The following is a 17,948-nucleotide window of genomic DNA, read 5'->3' as shown; positions in this document are numbered from 1 at the left end:
ACTTTGGCACTCATACATCTTGCAAATTTAGTTTTGAAATCATCCCATCTTTAGACTGTTTTCTGACTGTGTTTAGAATAACTTAAGGTTGTCATTCGGACAGACAGTGACTTTGCCATTTTTTTACATCATAATGCTTATTATAATTCATGCATTGTTTTTTTTTTTTTTACATAGTTAATAAATAGCAAGCATGGGAAATCCTATCAGTTGACTGGCTCAGTAGCAGAATACAGCCAGATCACTGAAGAAGGCAAAATCTCTTTTCATTAGAAGGGAGTGTATAAGGTTTTTTTTTTATGGTTACATCTATGTATAGGGTCCCAGCCCAGTGTCCAACTCAATTTGTAATATGCACTTAGAGTGGTATTGTGTTGTGATTTAAACAAAATTCACAGACTCATCATGACATGCAACAAGAATAATTCCCTTGTTGGTAAATATAGTTGACTTTTTGTCCGATACTTGAATAAGCATTCTATACAATCTTTACATTGTGTCTGCACGAGTCTTTTCATTATCAAGGTACTTAAAAAAAACCACACTAATCTCAATGCTCATATCAGTCATGTGCAAATCATTGCTGCTGCTGTTACAAATGGATCACGCTCGATTATGTCTGAAGTTATTCAGAATTCTGTTGGCAGTCATGAGCACTTCAGCTCTTTACTGACAGCCATGTGTGAAATTGACAGTACCACAAATACATAACGCTGCTTGACTTCAACTGCTGTGCACTTTTGTGCATTAAACATGATTGCTCAGTTTCTGTGAACATAAACGTAAGGCTTCCTTTGAGGCAATTGTAATGTTGTCATTTTTGTGAATATAGTATGCATCCTTACATAACAGCAATAAACACATATCTGGAATTCACAGTGCAAAATACCTCCATAACGAAAGATAAACCTAGCCAAAATCATGACTGCCTGGCAATTTCTAATAGTGCTAATGCTAACCTACACAGCAAACGTTATTTTATGGAAATCTATGATAAAGGTTAATATGTCACATAGATTTCATTAATATATAATAAATGAGAGTCGTGCAATAAATGTGTGTTTTCAACAAAATCTGATATGAGGTAAAGGACACACTTTGATGTTGCAGAATAAAAACTGGGCTTCCCCACTTGGTATTTTTTATGAAATATTTCATACATTCTCTGTCAGCCAGTGATTAGTTTGACATGGGATTCAAGGTGATCCGTAATCACTGATTATTTAGCATCTCGTGTGTTAGGATGGATACATCATGCTTTCACGGGCCATATTCAGATGAAAATCCACTGCTAAAATGTGTTAGCACTGCAGTGTTATTTTAGGACTATTTTATTATTTGGTGGTGTATTTTCTTTTCCACAGATAAAAACACATGTTACACAGTAATAAGATCTCCCATATCTCGAAAAAAACATAAAGAGCATCTTAAAAATTTTAGTTTGTCCCAAAATTCAACCATTATCAGAGGAATCAATCACAGACGAGACCATGGATGCATTCCTCGAATCAGTACACTTAATATTGCAAAATACATGTTGTGTTTGCATATGGTGTTAGTTATAACAGCAAATAAGGCAACTATATAACTAGTAAATATTGATTTGTGGAAAGGAAATTACAGAACTTTCTTCAGGACTACTAATAATCTGGTCAACTAATAGCATTCCAATATCCATAAACCAACATTTGGGTATTACCATATTTTTATTACTTAGATTTAATCCAATTTAGATAATTGGAATCTTTGGGGCTCTCTGTCGTCTCCTTTGTTAAGTATTATGGCTTATTTCCAAGACACTGGAAAGAAAAGTATGGTAATGTCAGACTCAACTTTTCTCCCGACCTCTGTGACCATGTTCTGATAAGGTCACTGGGGCTCGTTGTCACTGGAGCCTTTTTTCTCTCTGCTCAAGTTCTGTCTGTATCAGTCTTCATCAATGAAAGCGCTGAATACTTGTCCAGGAATAATTCAGTGATATTTTGAGATCCTTCTAATTGAACAGTATTGTACTGTAGTTAGAGGTAGAGGACTGTCACAGCCATTGTTTAAAAAGATATTCATGAAGACGGCTTGAACATGCCAAATAGGACAAAGACACAAAAATAAGTATTCCTGTCTATTCATTCTGAAGCCAAACATGAATGGATAGAAGTGACTGATCAATTGATGTGAACTAAAAAAAAAAAAAAAAAAAGGGTTTTTTATTGGCACTGCAGGTCTCACACAAACTATATTAAAAATTATGCAGATAAATGCAACATAAAATGTTTATTGAACTGTGAATGTGCAGGAAAGCCTGAATTAAACTGATTTAAATTCCTTATAGCATTTGTGTCATGCGATTTATCATCCATGCCTTCTACGTCAAGATGGTCAGAGTATCATCACTATGATATTAAAGACATTAGATGTGAGCTTCAGTATCAGTATATCACATTTTGATGTGTTTATTTGACCAAACCCGAGCTGGATTACAGACAGTAGCTGTTTTGGTATTAGTCGTCACTATACAGTGCAAACATTCACAGACTCTGCCGCACTTCGTCCATGAATGTAGACTGATGTGGTGCAGAAGAGCCATTTATCGCTCATTCTGCAGAACAGTGTCCATCCATCTGAAAGGGAATTAGTTATCACAGGCCTACAGGGAGCCATTATAGAGTATTGTTTCAGAGAATGGCTTCCCAAGTGCTTTGTGTTTGTAGACGAGAAACATCAGAAGGAGACAGAAGAGACAGTGTGGAGGCTGACTGAGAATGAGCTGCAGTTTAGGGGTTTCATCATCGTACGTAAGCTACATTATATCAAGTATTTCTGTTTTTTCTTTCTTCGGTCTATGATGATGGACTATTATAGGCATATAATGGGAAGTGATGAGACACCTCCTTCCCATTGTTTGCATTTTCTCCCATGAGGCCTGTCATGTGACATGTGAATAACTACATTCATCTAACTCTTACCTAACCATCATTGCTGTATATCGACCTTTATTCCTGAAATAGTCATATTGAGAATCTCTCCAAATATCCTTATTTGAGGGTCTAAATCATTATTATTTTTTTGTAAAGTCATCATATCGCATCATCATTATTTATTTTAGTATAGAATAGGAGAGTCAGGGTGTTGTTTAGCTCAGTTGGTAGAGCATCTGCCCAATGTACAAAGGCTCAGTCCTTGCCACGGTGGCCCAGGTTCGAATCCGACCGTGGCTCTTTCCTGCATGTCATTCTCCATCTCTCCACTCTTCAAGTTGTCTCTGTCAAAAAAAGGCCAAAAACACCCTGCAATTAATTGAGTGACCAAATATAACAATATTCACAAAAGGTTAAAAGCAGCAACGTACTAAATATAAAATAAAAGTATTCAGTCTGTAAAAATAGCACCCTACGCAATTCCCCAATTGCTTTCCGGTTGTGCAGTGAGATGGCCCACAGACGAGAGCTCCGTGTCAACTCAACTCAGCGAAATTTCACTTTACTCTTGTGCTCAAATTGTGTCTGTGCATATCACTCGTACCTGCTATACATATTATAAACACTTGCACATATTTTTTCATATCCTATCTTTGTATATTTTATATTTCTCATATTTGTGTATATTCTATTTTAGTATATTTATATCTGTATTTTATATGTCCTTACTTACCTAAAATTTATAGTATTGTATTTTATTCTTAGCTTATTTTTATTCTGCGCTACTCACCAAAGTTAGAGATATTCAGCTTCGGATGAAATTTCAGAATGCACCTAAAATGCACTTAACCTTTACAAGTGAACTTAATTGCCTTCCTAAACATTGAATTCACACGTCTAACTGTTCAATGTTTCAGAACTTATTGCGTAACATGCCATTTGTACAAGTGATAAACCACAAAAAAAAGTCACAAAAATCAGCGTCTGATCCATGATCGAACACAAATCTTTCAGATTCAATGACAGTTTGTATTCAAACAGTCCTCTTCATCATGCTGTTTACATTTTGACATCATGAGACCAAGATAACACCTAAAAGCAATCATAAGTACCTGGCCATTGCGAGGCCTCAAGCAGGATGCACTGAGAGGGAGGTGTCACTGAGCTTAGAGTGTCACAGAGGCATTGGGCAGGTTGCAATAGTCGACTTGAAACTTACAAAGTCGTTGCTGTGTTAATGAGTACTTTAAGGTCCATGTGGACGGGACAAACTACTTCATAACGTTTGGGGACTGAAAAGCATAATAATACTCATTAATTTTGCATCTTGTCCATCACTATGTAAAGTCTGTTGTGTGTGTAGGCATGTTGGGGTATGATTACAACATTTTAACCACATACAATGACTGGTCAAAAAGACATCAGGATAATATTATCTTCGGAGTGCACTTCGGTACAAAGTTGAGCAATGGACCCTGGTAATTTTCCGATTTATCAATCATCCACAATAACAGTTGTTTTCAGTGGATCTGTTGATAAAAACCAACCACCAACATCTGCCTGCAGCACCATACACGCCCTCCTCCATTCACCTGACGTCCCCTCCGTCTGTCTCACCACCATGGGGAGCGGAGATTTCAGCCGCTCTGCTCCCCAGCTCTGGACCTCTTACCAACCACAAGTCAAGTCTGCACTAAAAAACCCACCTGTTTTAAAAAAGCCTTTTCCATCTATTCAATTGCATTGTCCTATTTCAACCTGTTTTTAATGTTGTATTCTTGTAATTTGATTTACTTTTATAGTTCTTTTTCAAGGATTCAAGGATTCAAGGAGTTTTTATTGTCATTACAACACATGTAAACATGGGATGAAACGAAAATTGTTTTCCCTGGTCCGGAGCAGCCCAATATCAAAATATAAAATATAAAAATAAAAAAATAAAAAAAAATAAAAAAATATATATATAAATAAATATTAAAAAGTAAAGGCAAATTTAAATTAGAGAAAAGTAATTACAATAAATAGAGAAACAATTGTGAGAGAGATATACCATAAAAAGAAGAACAAACCAACAGTGTACACCATGGTGAGGTAGTGAGATGTGCAAGTGTCCAGGTTGTTTTGTTTGTTTCTGTTATTTGCTGTCTACTTTTATTTATTGTAAGGTGTGCTTGGGTGACAGAAAGGCGCCTATGAATAATGTATTTTATTATTATTATTATTGTTATAAAATAAAAATGAAGCTGGATGGATGCTGTCCAAATTTCGCGCATGCGCAGTGGCTTATATATTTTCTAGCCTGTTAAGCTACCAAGCCAGCTAGACAGATGTAAGCTAGCCCAGATATAAACTAGACAAAGAAAGGTTGTGAAGAGACTGAGTGAAAAAAGAGTTTAAAGTAACGGGAGGGCGCAAGGAGCGACTGTGACACAAAGCTACATGCGTTATTCGATATATGTGGAAGTATGAAACTGAAAGGTACGCCGTCACCACGTCTTTTTAAACTTTTTTTGTGGGCAGCCAGTGCAGAGATTAGCCTCGCCTAGCCGCTAGTTAGCCGCCGTTTGTTTGAGGCTCTGCGTTAGCTCGCTCAGTTAGCATCCTGTCACAGGGACCAGCCAAGGCCCCCCTTTATTTTAATGTGTGTGTGTGTGTTTCACACCGGGCAATGCGCAATCTAAACAGCACATTACAAGCACATTAACCTGTGCTGTCCTCAGCTAGTGTCGCAAACTTAAGAGGAGTACCGTGACTGTAAGTCAGCGCGCTGTAACGTGGACACAGTTTATTGTGTTTTGTGTTTGAGCTAGCTGATGTGTTAGCTGCGTCTGCGGTCTGAGGGGCTAAAGTGAAGTCAACATTAATCTCTTAATGTTTAGCCACATGCGTTTACTCCTCTTCTTTTAAAAGAAAATGATTGTAGTCGGATGAAGTAGCTACATTTCCAGGGAGTGAAGCGATGTTGACGATCTGAAGTGTTGACACTTTAGCTTCAGCTAACACTGAGCTGTTGCTTTTATAGTTTGATTCTTTCTTTTTATTTTGTATTAAGCGTGCTCACATCCGCTGACATTTCCAAGGAGCGTTTAAAAAGTGAGCTCGTCAAAGACATTTATTTAAATTTATTTATTTTATAACTTCCAACTCATGCAAACTAGCATCGTAGCATCTGTGTCTGTGTCTAAAGGCGGCGTAGCAGCAGCAGCTAACGCTGTTAGCCAAAACAAAGTTGCAGGTGAATCTTGAGTTGGCTCATTTTTTAAAACTGGCTGCTTCACAGGCCGAGCAGTGAGCTGCAGGCTCGGTTACAGGATAAAACACATCACACGTTTAGTTATCATTCAACACAGCAGGGGATATAAGGCCTGCACTGCTCCTGAGTGCTAACGATCACTTATTTGAACCTTAAGTTTTTTTTTTAAATAACGTGGCAATCTGCACTGTAATTGTCCCGAGGTGTCACTTTTTATATTGATTACAACTCTGGTTTGTTTGTGAGAACTCTGGCTAACTTACTTTACTTTTTAGATTTTCTCATGTCTCATGTCTGTTTTTGTTTTTTATTTTTATTTTATTCTCAGAGTGGAACATGAAGATGGGGCCATGAAGGATCCTGTGATAACTTAGGGGAGAAAAAGAAACTGCATCTTTGTACATTTCAACCATTCAAGAGGTGATAAGAAGGTTTTTTTTTTTTTAACTTGCTGATGCTGCATGATTCAGATTTTCATTTCACCGGTTTCGGTTGTTGCAGTATCCTGTACCAAGTGTCTGTGTGCTCCACTTGAAGTCTTGTTTGTGTTTTTAATATTCCTCCATCTCATCAAGAATACTTATTTATAAGCCACGTTTTGTTTTTAAATGCATCCATTTTGGGGATTGTTTTGTTATAAGGAGCAATTGTCTCAGAATTTAAATATTTAAGTCCTGAAAACTGAATTTTGGAAACGGTAGAAGAATGTCAGTGAAACAAAGGAAACAGCTGCAAACAAGTGGCCCAGTGATTACACACAGAAACATCTCGTCATCTTACGTGTGTGTGTGTGAGTGTGTGAGAGACGTTCACACAGAAAGAAAGTGAACTCAATTGAAGTAGTCCTCTACCATCACAGTTTCTTCTCTGGCGTTGTCCTTGCCATGTGTTTGTGTAAAATATGTCGGTGTATAGTGTAAACTATGTTTCAGGAATGACGATGCATTTGTCTTACATTAGCAGGCCTTTGCCTCCTCATTTGTCAGTTGTTGTAGGGGGGGAAAAGAAACATTTTTTTTTAAGAAAACACTTTTTTTAAGAATAATTGGAAATGCTTTACTCTGAGGTGACTGTAGCAGGGGGATGACAGGGCTTTAGAGGCTTTGATGTGAACTTCCCTTTATGAGAAAGATGAAATGAAATGTGCTGACACTCTAAAAGGGGATGTGTCAGGTGAGGAAGGAACCGAAAAAACATTTGCCAATGCGATTCTGTTACAGCAAACGTGCCTGTGTGAACATGGCGGTTTTTGTGCCGCCTTTTGATATACTGCTGTCTCAAGAGTTGTGCTGCTCGTATGAAATGAAATTGGCATGTTTGTACACGAAACATGGCTGTTGCTAAGACGACGTGTATTTGGTTGCCTTATGTGTTTTGCATCACCAGTTTCTGCACAGGCTTGTTGGGGATATCCCAGCCTGTAACCTGTGCTCAGCCTGTACAGGACTTAGAGGAGCACTGTTAAATACCTGCCAAATGACCTCACTAGTTAGTCAACAACGTGTTTGCTGTTTAACTGTCTGTAGATCACAATCCATGTGTGTCCTCCTTTCTGATCGTTTACAAAACAAATCCAGCAGGGACTTGGTGTGGAGTGGTGACTGAAGACAAAGTGTTAACAGAGACGTCTGCTCAGGCGTCAGTTACATTTTGTTAACAGGTTGCCTGTCTGGCACAATGCATCATTTAAAAGGGAAAACAAAGACATCAAGCCTAAGTATGCATGCGTTTAGCAGCATAACTGACATTGGAAGATGTCAAATGTATTTTCTGTATTTTACTACATCACAGTCACAGTTATATTGTGGTCTGCCAGTATTGGTGCGTGTAAAGAAAAGTAGGGTTAGTACTACAGATGGTGTCTTTAAGTTAGAGGCCAAAATAGAATAATGCTAGAAACTGTAAATTCATGAAACGAGTGGAAAAAGATTTTGGATTTTGCCGCACTAGTGGCGGGAACTGAGTGTGGTTTTTTTTTTTTTGGTTCCGTCCTTCTTAATCTAGCTAGCTTCACCTTCAGAAAGAGTTTTTGTTTTACTCTCGTGGGGTCAGTTTTGACGCGTCTTAAATTTTTAAACTTTAAACAGGATTTGTCCACAGCTACTTTTGGTCTGAGGAATTTGCAAAGCGATGAGGAATTAAAAGATATGAAATCTATCTTAAAACAATAGTCATAGCCCATATGAACATTCAGACTGGTTTTACCACTCGTTCCTCCTCTTTCCTAGATCTTTGCAATAAATCAGGGTGAGAATAGCTTGGCTTGAGCTGTGAGACTGAGCATGTTGATGGTCACGTAGCCAGGGACTGTGTCACACGTTTTCATTATGTAGCATGGCCACATTTTAAATGCTAATCACTTCCCGTACTCAAACCTGCAGTAGTAACAGTTCACTTTGTCTCATCCTTATCCCATAGTTCAACTAATTTCCAAAATTTGACGTCAGTCCCAAGATGGAGTGAGAATGCAGACTTTTTTGGTGCATCACATACAAGCAAATTCAAATCAAATCATGTGAAAGATTTTATGTCTTTTGTCTGTCATCTTTATTCTGACCAGATACTTTAAGTGAAAATATTCCATATGTATAATCTGGTAATTAAACGGGCAAAGATAACATTGCTTCTTGTTTTCTCGGAACGATTAGTGCTTTAAGGACGAGAGTGAGTGGTACCCCGAAGCCGGTGATGTCACGGGTTCCCACCCCTCCTCCCCCAGGGGAGATGTCAAGTGGACCTGTGGCAGAGAGCTGGTGTTACACACAGGTATTGGCATAACTAAACTTGCAAAATCATGTTCTGTATGTATAATGTTTTAGATAAATCCTGCTGGGAATTCTTCCTTTTTAAAATCTACCAAACCTTAAGTACTGGTAATTCATTCCCGACTCATACTCCTATTGTTATTTTTCTCTCTTTATGTTAATAGGCCTTTTCACAGCAGGCAATTTGACTTGTCATGGTAGGAAAAGCACGGTTGTTACTAATAACATTAACGGTGGCTCAAGTGTCCCAGTAAGCCATTAGTGTTGGTGATCCAGCATGCACAATACCGGGACCCTGAAACTACAGCGGCTAATTGCATTTCAGCTATCATTAATTTTATTATTTTACACCTGTGTTTTTCCATCTGTGTCAAAATGTATTCTTTTAAAAAGTCTTAAAACGGTATCATTCTGATTAATGTAATCAAGGGTGGAGAATCCTAAAATCAGACAACCTGGACGAGAGTATTTGAGTTTTTACAAGCCATATCATTTCCTTTCTCATGTATTTAAAAATGTAAACAAAACAAAAAAAAAAGAGAGAGCTTTGGTCTGATTGTTCTGCTTGTTTCTTCTTCTGATCCCAAGGTCAAAGTTGTGAAGTTTTCCTACATGTGGACCATAAACAATTTTAGTTTTTGCAGAGAAGAAATGGGGGAGGTGCTGAAGAGCTCAACCTTCTCCTCTGGCCCTAATGACAAGATGAAATGGTTCGTACTAAAGCTAAACCTCTCAATACAAATAATATATTTGCAGGGTTTTTATGAATAGCTGTAGGCCTTCAGGGTTTGAGAATATTATTGTGCATTATCTTTTTGGGATTTATCAATCAGTCTGACTTTATTACATCCAGTTTCATGTTCTTCTCTAAATATGAACATGAATTACGCACGTGTCTGTCACAGCAGGATGTACTGACCCCTGAAGGCTCATCATAGTCTTGTGTTTTAACAAGTGATAAAAGCAGTTATGACGTTGCTAACATGCTGTCATCTCTAATGTGTTGTCTGTTCATTTGCCAGGTGTCTGCGAGTCAATCCAAAGGGACTTGATGATGAAAGCAAAGATTATCTGTCACTGTATTTACTTCTTGTTAGTTGTCCAAAAAGTGAAGTCAGAGCAAAGTTCAAGTTTTCTTTGTTGAACGCTAAAAGAGAGGAGACAAAAGCGATGGGTGAGTACGAGCAAGCAGAATGTCATCACATGGAGTTGTACCATGTATTAATATTCTCTTTCATATCTCCACATGCATTCATTTTAATAAATAATAGAGCAGTTATATTATGACTTATATATTTTTTTTTCCTCCTTCATGTTACAGAAAGCCAAAGAGCATATAGATTTGTCCAAGGCAAAGACTGGGGCTTCAAAAAATTTATAAGGAGAGATTTCCTCCTTGATGAAGCGAATGGACTCTTACCAGACGACAAGCTCACGCTGTTCTGTGAGGTGAGTGCTCTTTTTGTTTTTATTCTTCATATTAATACAAATTCGTCTTGTCTTCTTATGAATGCTGTAATTTTCCCCAAATCACAAATGAGCTGCATTTTCCTCAAATCTACTTGTGGTGATTGTGTCAGATGGTGTATGCAGCTATACCATAAAAGAGCCTTTTTCTGTGGGTTAATGGGGAGTTTTCCTTACTTTGGCTGGCACACACTTCCCCCTTCTGTCCACACCACAATTTCTCATTTTTCAGTTTAGGGGACAATGTGTCATTGTTTGGTCTCACAGTTCCATTGATTATAACATTAAATGATTTAAAAAAAAAAACAAAAAAAAAAAAAACAAAGTGAAATGGCATTAGGTCGTTTCTTTTCATTGCAATTAGTCTGTTTCTGTTTCGCTTCTGTTATCCTCATTTTCCATCGTTGTGTATCGCGTTGCTGAGCTGCTGCTGTTACATGTGGCATATAAATTATGAATCTTTGAAAGCATCAGCATCACAACACTGTTCATCAAATGTAACTAAGTGAATTGAGGCTGCAGCTTACACCCGAGTGTAGTTTCTTGAACCATTTAATTACCAGCATACTGTGGGCATTCGATTTAAATTACATTAACTCCTTAGCAAGTGAAACACTCTTAAATCGTTCACCATGATGTTTGTTTTCGAAATAACTGCATTCAGTGTGTCAAGAAGAATAAATGTCTCCTAAAATGTTCTTTCAAGGGACGAGTTAAATGAAGTGTCAGTGAATTTTGATTTGAACGCAATTGGCCAAATACCTCCAGGACCAGACAGTGTGCTAGGACAACGGTTCCAAAAAAAAGATTGAACAATTTCAGGCAAATTGCCAATTTGATAAACAAATTACATTCAAATTAAAGACAAAATGCTTTTTTATTTATCAGTTAGGTTGATTCGGCAAAGCTAATTAATTTTTGTTTATACGTGGTTGTGTATTTTCCTCCCAGTGTAGGTTCCTCAGTCTTGAAAATACACTTTAAAAAGAGTAAAGTAAGCACTAATGAGACATTTTCTGCTGGACTTGTTAGGATGTTCAGCGTGTTCTCACTGTGACGTTTCCCATACACAGGTAAGCGTCGTCCAGGATTCGGTTAACATTTCAGGACAGTCCAACATGAACATGCTGAAGGTACCAGAATGTCAGCTGTCTGATGACCTGGGGAACCTGTGGGAGTGTTCACGCTTCACAGACTGCAGCCTCTACGTCGGAGGGCAGGAGTTCAAAGCTCACAAATCCATCCTTGCAGGTAAGACCGCCCCAGGCCCCCAACACTTTAGCAAGCAGCAACCACAAGAGAAGCCTCCCCTAATGGCCCCTGCAAGACATGTCTTTGCCTCTTCTTAATGGCTTCTCTTGCAGAGCCATAAGCACCTCAAAAGGCTGCGGAGGGTTTGTATTCGTGGCTTGATTTTTGTAGTGACCTACTTCAGCACTTGGCGCTAATCCACCCCACTACCCCTACTTGGCCCGACTTGACCCAGACTGTAGGATCCTGGAGATTGAGAGGCTGACTCTCCACTCCAGCTTGTGTCCATTAGACATGGTGGCAGCTGCAGCGGTCAGGCAAAATTGCTCACAAAGTAGCAGATACAGGGATGATTTTAAGACTTGGAGTTCAATGCTGATACATTAGTTGTTTTTTATAAGACAGCCGTATCGTGTGCTATTTAATGAAAGCTTCTTTATTCATCACATGACACAATGTTGGTACATCTTGATTAACAGTAACTATGGATTTGAATACTTAGCTTTTATGTTATTTCTTCTACAGCGAGGTCACCAGTTTTTAATGCCATGTTTGAACACGAAATGGAGGAAAGTAAAAAGGTAAGAATAACAGCTTACAACCACCTCTTCTGACATTTTCCCCAATAGGTAATTTATGTCTGATATGACACAGAGCTACACTTCCCTGCACAGTAATTATTGCTCAAAATGCTCTGTCAAGATCATGTTATTCTGTCAGTTATACAAAAACGTCTCACCTTTTTCTTACAGAACCGGGTGGACATCAGCGACGTAGATCCAGATGTCTTTAAGGAAATGATGGGTTTCATATATACAGGAAAGGCCCCGAACCTGGAGAAGATGGCAGACAATTTGCTGGCAGCTGCAGATAAAGTAAGTACCCGACTTTGCAAGCCTTCTACTTCTTTGTCAAGGCAGAGAAACAGGTTCTTCTGTTTTTGTCTTTGGCCAGTTATTTTTCACCAGACTGTAAATGAAATGGCAAGCAAACATGATATTTGATGAATTCTGTGTTTACTCCTAGCCAACGTGTGCATCAACACGAGGTATTATTATGCTGGTGATAACATTAGGTCACTTAGACACTGGAACAGTGATGATGAACAGTCTCTAAATGTGTTCTAGTCATGGACAGTCAGATCTCAAATGTTTGGAGCCTCCACCAGCACTGTATGCAAGTCAATGATGCTAAAAGGCTAATGTGTAATCACACAGCTGTTAACCAGCAATCTTATGTGACATACTCTCAGTATTGATAAACCAGCGTTTCATGTATCACTGCGACCCACCACCTGAAAGAAACAATATTTTATTTGTTGTGTTGTGGATTTGTCACATTCGGATGTTTCATTCAGAGACTTTTTTTTTGTTTTGAAATGATATTTTAAAAATAACGGCTTCTCGCTTCCTTTTCGTTCATTCTGTTTGGTCGTCTTCATTGCGCTTGTTGTTACTGATGTGAATTATATTACTTATTATAAGACTTAGGAAGCACAATAACTTGATTCTTTCTCTTTTTCATGATGTTGAACCATCTAGTTAATGTTAATTAAGTTGTTAAATATCTTTAATTTTTTACACTATAACTGCTTCGTTATAATATTATTGAGGATGTAGTCAGTGTTGGTTTCTATTCTGAGTAGCTGTATATCAATACTGAAAGTTTCTTGACATACAAATATTACTGGTGTTACAGAAATAGGATTAAAGTCTTGGCAGAAAAACTTTTATCACGAAAATAATGTAACACTGAAACTGCACAGAGGAGTTATTTGAAGTCCCCGCTGCATCTTTAATCGCAGAAACATTGTTTCTTAAAGCACTTAAATTGTCTGTTTTGTAATTTCTTTAGAAAATGAGACAAAACATCAATTTAAAATTCTATTTATGGGATTTATTATTTTTTTTACAATTGCTTTATTCCATTAACATTCATTATCAGAAACTGAAGGCTACAACAAACGAACAGCAAAATGATTTACACATTTCAAAAATGTAATTATTGTATTTTAACAGTTTGTTTTAGTTAGGATACTGGTAATTCATGGGCCATTCATTCATTCTTCTGCTCCGCTTCATGTTTCCATCTATCCAGCCTAATATCTATCAAATATATCTTTCTCTATCGTTTGATATGGCAGCGTGCTTATCAAAAGACTGAACAAGTCTAACTTCATGCAGAGGTTTCTATGAGGGGTAGAAATGACTCCTCAGTGTTTCTAGGCATGAATGATTCTTTTTTTTTTTTTGCTTTCTATCCCAAACCGCCCATTATTAGCGATGACGATTTTTACACACCATTTTTAGGAAAAGTCATAACCTGAGGCATGTAGAAGTTTTATTTTAAGAGAGTTACAGAAAAAAATGCCAGAGGGGTAAAAAAAAAAGACGACTCCTTGGTGGATTTAGTGCTAAGGCAGTGTTTTGTCACAACTTCATGACACAGAGATACACGACCACCTCATGTTTTTAAATGGAGAAACACAAGGATTTGCTGTTCAGTACCTTGGTTTGATTTTCTTCTCCTGTGTGTTGCCTAATTTCGCAGCTCATGTTAGGTCGCTTCATAATCATTGCAGATTTAAATGTATGAAGTCATATTTCTTCTGGGCACTGTGATATGATGCCTCTTTATAATCTCTCAAATTCTTTGTAAGACACTACCATTCTTTTCACCGGTTCATTTAGGGTAAGCAAGATTGTATTATGAATCATGCTGATCATGAATTTGATCCATGAGTTTTTACTGAATAGTGAATCAGAATATTGAGCAACAATATTCATTCCTAAAGTGATAAATCACATCATGTGTCATTGCATGAAATTGGGTAATTCCTGTTTTTTGTTGTTTTTTAACTCTGCAATACATTGGAGACTGCTAGTTGCGGACATTCCTAGTGGACTTGTAATCATTACGAATTTTATTAACAGATTACATCTATACCTTCTTGTGTATTCAGAATAGTTGAGGCAAAACCTCAGGACCATAGGGACCCACTCTGCATCCAGGGTGTAACCACTGTTTTTGTGTCTTCCCCCCGTCTCACCCCACCCGCCCCCAGTACGCTCTGGAGCGTTTAAAGGTCATGTGTGAAGAGGCCTTGTGCAACAGCCTTTCAGTGGAGAATGTGGCCGACACCCTCATCCTAGCAGACTTGCACAGCGCCGAGCAGCTCAAAGCACAAGCCATAGATTTTATCAACAGGCAAGTATCGCAAGGAAGGGGAAGGAGAAAAAAAAAAACCTCCAGTGATAAATTCTTGCTGCCATTTCTGTTTACCAGCCCTGAATGCTTACCTTTTTATCTCCTTGCCATAGGTGCAGTGTCCTGAGACAGCTGGGCTGTAAAGATGGAAAGAACTGGAATAGCAAGTATGTAATTAGCTGATATATGTGACACAAGATTAATAACGCGCTCTTATCTCTTTCCCCTACCAGATGCATTAGAATTCATTGTTTTAGCCCAGGCAGACAGAGTGCTATTTGCCTTTTCAGTTTGAAGTGCCATATCTTTGTATCCAAGTTATTAATAGACTCATACCTGGATAAACCCTAGAAATGGAATATTTGCAGAATTTTAAAAAGAAAGGGATCTGGTCGCTATGGGAAGTTTTTCTTTTAGATGATGTAGTGTGTTGTCATAGGGCACCTTGAAGTGTTGAACTTTATTTCAGTCTGTATTCAACACATGAAGAGCGTCTAATCGATCGATCTATGCACGGAAAGCACTGACGGCTCTTTTCAACTTCATCATGCGACTCACGGATCAAGTCCTCCTTCTTTGCTTTGTCATTACGATCTCATTTATGCTTATTGATTTTTAATGTGCACATTGTCATGTCTTAGTGTTAACTTCATTTCCCTTGTGCTTACAGTCATGCCACAGATATAATGGAGACTGCAGGCTGGAAGTCAATGATCCAATCCCATCCTCACTTGGTAGCCGAGGCCTTCCGTGCCCTGGCTTCAGCACAGTGCCCACCCTTTGGTCTTCCCAGGAAGCGTCTAAAACAGTCCTGACTCCCTGACTGTGCCTCAAGACTTTACTGGAGGTGTGACGCATGGGTTTACAAAGAAAGGACTAGCGAGGGTACCACTCTTATTCCCACCAAAACTGAACACACTTGAATAAAAGAAGAGTGGAGCTTTCTGGCCAGGGATGTGGGGAGGCTGGCACGTTGGACGACTGACATCAGTGGATTGGGGAAAAAATTGGTAAAATTGGTGTTGCTTGCTTGCTTTGCTGCCCCAACTGAAGAATTCTCTTCAGCCTGGGTAGCAAGTCAAGCTGTCTGCTACTGTTTTTTTCCTGTAATTTTGAAAATGGCCTTAATATATCTGCCATTGCTCTGGAGCCGCTCTAGAGTACTTTGTCTATTTTACTCTGTGCCTGCCTTGTCACAAAGACCAGGCCTCCTCCAGGTTGCACTAGTTCCCATGAATAGTCATTTTGATATGGAGTTCTATAGGAACGTAACAAAGGTTTAACTAAATGGGAAATATTATATATTTGTAATGTTTAGCCCGTTTTGTGACTAGACATTAAAAAGCATGAACACTTTCAGTGCAAGGTCAGTTCTTTACACTTTTTAAAAGATGTGTATGCCCCATATTGATGGCACCATTTCTATGTAAATGACAGTTGAACCATCTTCAGAAGACCAGTGTACAAGAAAGTCTGTTGCATATTTGTGGGGAAAAATTGTGATCTGCCATTATGAAGACCCAGTGTCAATCCTTCTAATACACGTTAGACGGAAAAGTGTCTATACTTTGGCCCTAATATATTAAAACATTGGAAGTATATGGAAGTATTTACTCAGTCTCCCATTTGAATGACATATTCCAGATCATACGTCTGTGAACTGTTCTAGATTAAATTTTGAGAATTTCTGTCCTTAGTATCGCCAACATGCAAATATTATATATTCTCAATATATTGTGGTTAACTAAAAGTGGAGAGACTAATGCATGGTCATGTTATTGTCAAAGAAAGTGTCCAAGTACCAATTTTGTTTTTAACAATTTATTTTCTGCCATTATCTGACATATTTGTGCAGAATTAAATGAATTGAGTATGTGCAAAAAAAAAGAAAAAAAAAAAAGAATCCTCTTAACATGCTTGGATATTTTGTAGGATGCTGAGCATCACTTCTACTGGCAATGTTATTCTGTGTTTGAATGGGGGGTTGTCATGTTTATTCAGTCCGTCTCGTATGTAGTGTGGTGTGACCGACACTTCAGAGGATTTTGTAAATTAAAAGAGTAGCATCATTTTTACATGATATTACTCATCATTCAGCGTCATGTTGAGATGTTGAAACCTCTTTTTGTTTGGAAGCAGAAAAGATGAAGTTGTTGTCTGCAAGAATGCCTGCATTAACCCATTAAACCATTTTCCAGCAGTCTGAAGCAGCCCAGGATGGTTTTGTTTTATTTTTTCTTTAACTGGCTCGATTTGTTTGACATGACAAGAGATTTCTATTTGAGGAAGTGTGATTATCTCCACTTTTTCTTTTTTAATGGTCATGTTAACGGAAGTTGATGTCAGGCTGAGGTCTTTTTCTTCCTTACTCTCTCCAGTGGTTTTCTTTTTAAATAGAAGATTAGAAAATAACACCGCTGTGATAATCAAAAGAAAATGTGCTTAAACTGCATTAGCATAGGAACATATTTAATGTTCAACCTTTTTTTACAGCGCATGAAAGACATTTTTTTTTTCCCCCCTCTTGTTTTATGTGTGAAAGCTCTAATTAAAGCGAACGCAAGGCCGCTCTGTCCTGCTGGAACAGAGACGTCTTCATCAGCAGCTTGTTGATCCTCATCCGCCCCTCTCAGCACAGATCCTAGGAGAAAGACCTGATATCATCTATGCTTTAGGACGCCTCTCCAACCTTTTATCTTCGCTCTTTTCGCTTTCGCTCTTCTAAGTGTAACGCTTGAAGGAGCAGATGCCTGCAGTGGCGTCGTCACAATTGAACTTTTTTTTTTTCTGTCCTTTGGATCGTAGGAAATAAGGTTGTTAAAGAAGCAGCAGGTGATGACATGGGGACAGAACTTTAGATACTGAAGTATAAATATGAGCTTGGTGAAAATGCCCGTGTCAATCTAGGCTAAATAACAAAGTGAGGCTGTAGTAGAGAGCTAACTGACACTACCATTTCCACCATGGAGAAGTGACAGCAAACATCATTAATCTGTGGTACTCAGTGCATCCCAGAATATATATATATTTATGTCAGGAACTTGTCAAATCCGTCTGTGGAGTACCTGTGATCTGGAGCTAGAGGAAGCA

The 17,948-nt window shown here is 38.2% G+C and overlaps 1 protein-coding gene across 3 annotated transcripts; it reads left to right on the top strand.

Moving 5' to 3' along the window:
- The first annotated feature begins 5,197 nt into the window (after positions 1-5,197).
- On the top strand, positions 5,198-17,068 carry spopla (speckle type BTB/POZ protein like a). Of its 3 annotated transcripts, XM_019268951.2 has the most exons (13): positions 5,198-5,393; positions 6,497-6,588; positions 8,587-8,648; positions 8,817-8,934; positions 9,522-9,643; positions 9,956-10,107; positions 10,255-10,382; positions 11,474-11,651; positions 12,177-12,232; positions 12,404-12,526; positions 14,716-14,858; positions 14,972-15,025; positions 15,529-17,068. In XM_019268951.2, exons 4-13 carry the CDS (start codon positions 8,857-8,859, stop codon positions 15,671-15,673), a joined length of 1,179 nt encoding a protein of 392 aa, XP_019124496.1. In that variant the 5' UTR covers positions 5,198-5,393; positions 6,497-6,588; positions 8,587-8,648; positions 8,817-8,856; the 3' UTR covers positions 15,674-17,068. The 3 variants fall into 3 exon arrangements, with proteins under 3 accessions (XP_019124496.1, XP_019124495.1, XP_027146901.1); XM_019268950.2 differs by lacking the exon at positions 8,587-8,648 and having other exon boundaries at positions 5,199-5,393; XM_027291100.1 differs by lacking the exons at positions 5,198-5,393; positions 8,587-8,648 and adding an exon at positions 5,491-5,669.
- Positions 17,069-17,948: the final 880 nt, after the last annotated feature.

The sequence above is a fragment of the Larimichthys crocea genome, chromosome XVIII (assembly GCF_000972845.2).
Source record: "Larimichthys crocea isolate SSNF chromosome XVIII, L_crocea_2.0, whole genome shotgun sequence".
NCBI lineage: Eukaryota > Metazoa > Chordata > Actinopteri > Sciaenidae > Larimichthys > Larimichthys crocea.
The sequence above is the reverse complement of the archived record's forward strand: the minus strand, read 5'-3'. Positions and strand labels throughout refer to the sequence as shown.

Excerpts from the sequence above, each read along its gene's own strand:
- spopla (XM_019268951.2), top strand. The coding sequence starts at position 8,857 with ATGTCACGGGTTCCCACCCCTCCTCCCCCAGGGGAGATGTCAAGTGGA. Across the intron at positions 8,935-9,521 it reads AGAGCTGGTGTTACACACAG|GTCAAAGTTGTGAAGTTTTC; the intron begins GTATTGGCATAA and ends TCTGATCCCAAG. Across the intron at positions 10,383-11,473 it reads AGCTCACGCTGTTCTGTGAG|GTAAGCGTCGTCCAGGATTC; the intron begins GTGAGTGCTCTT and ends TCCCATACACAG.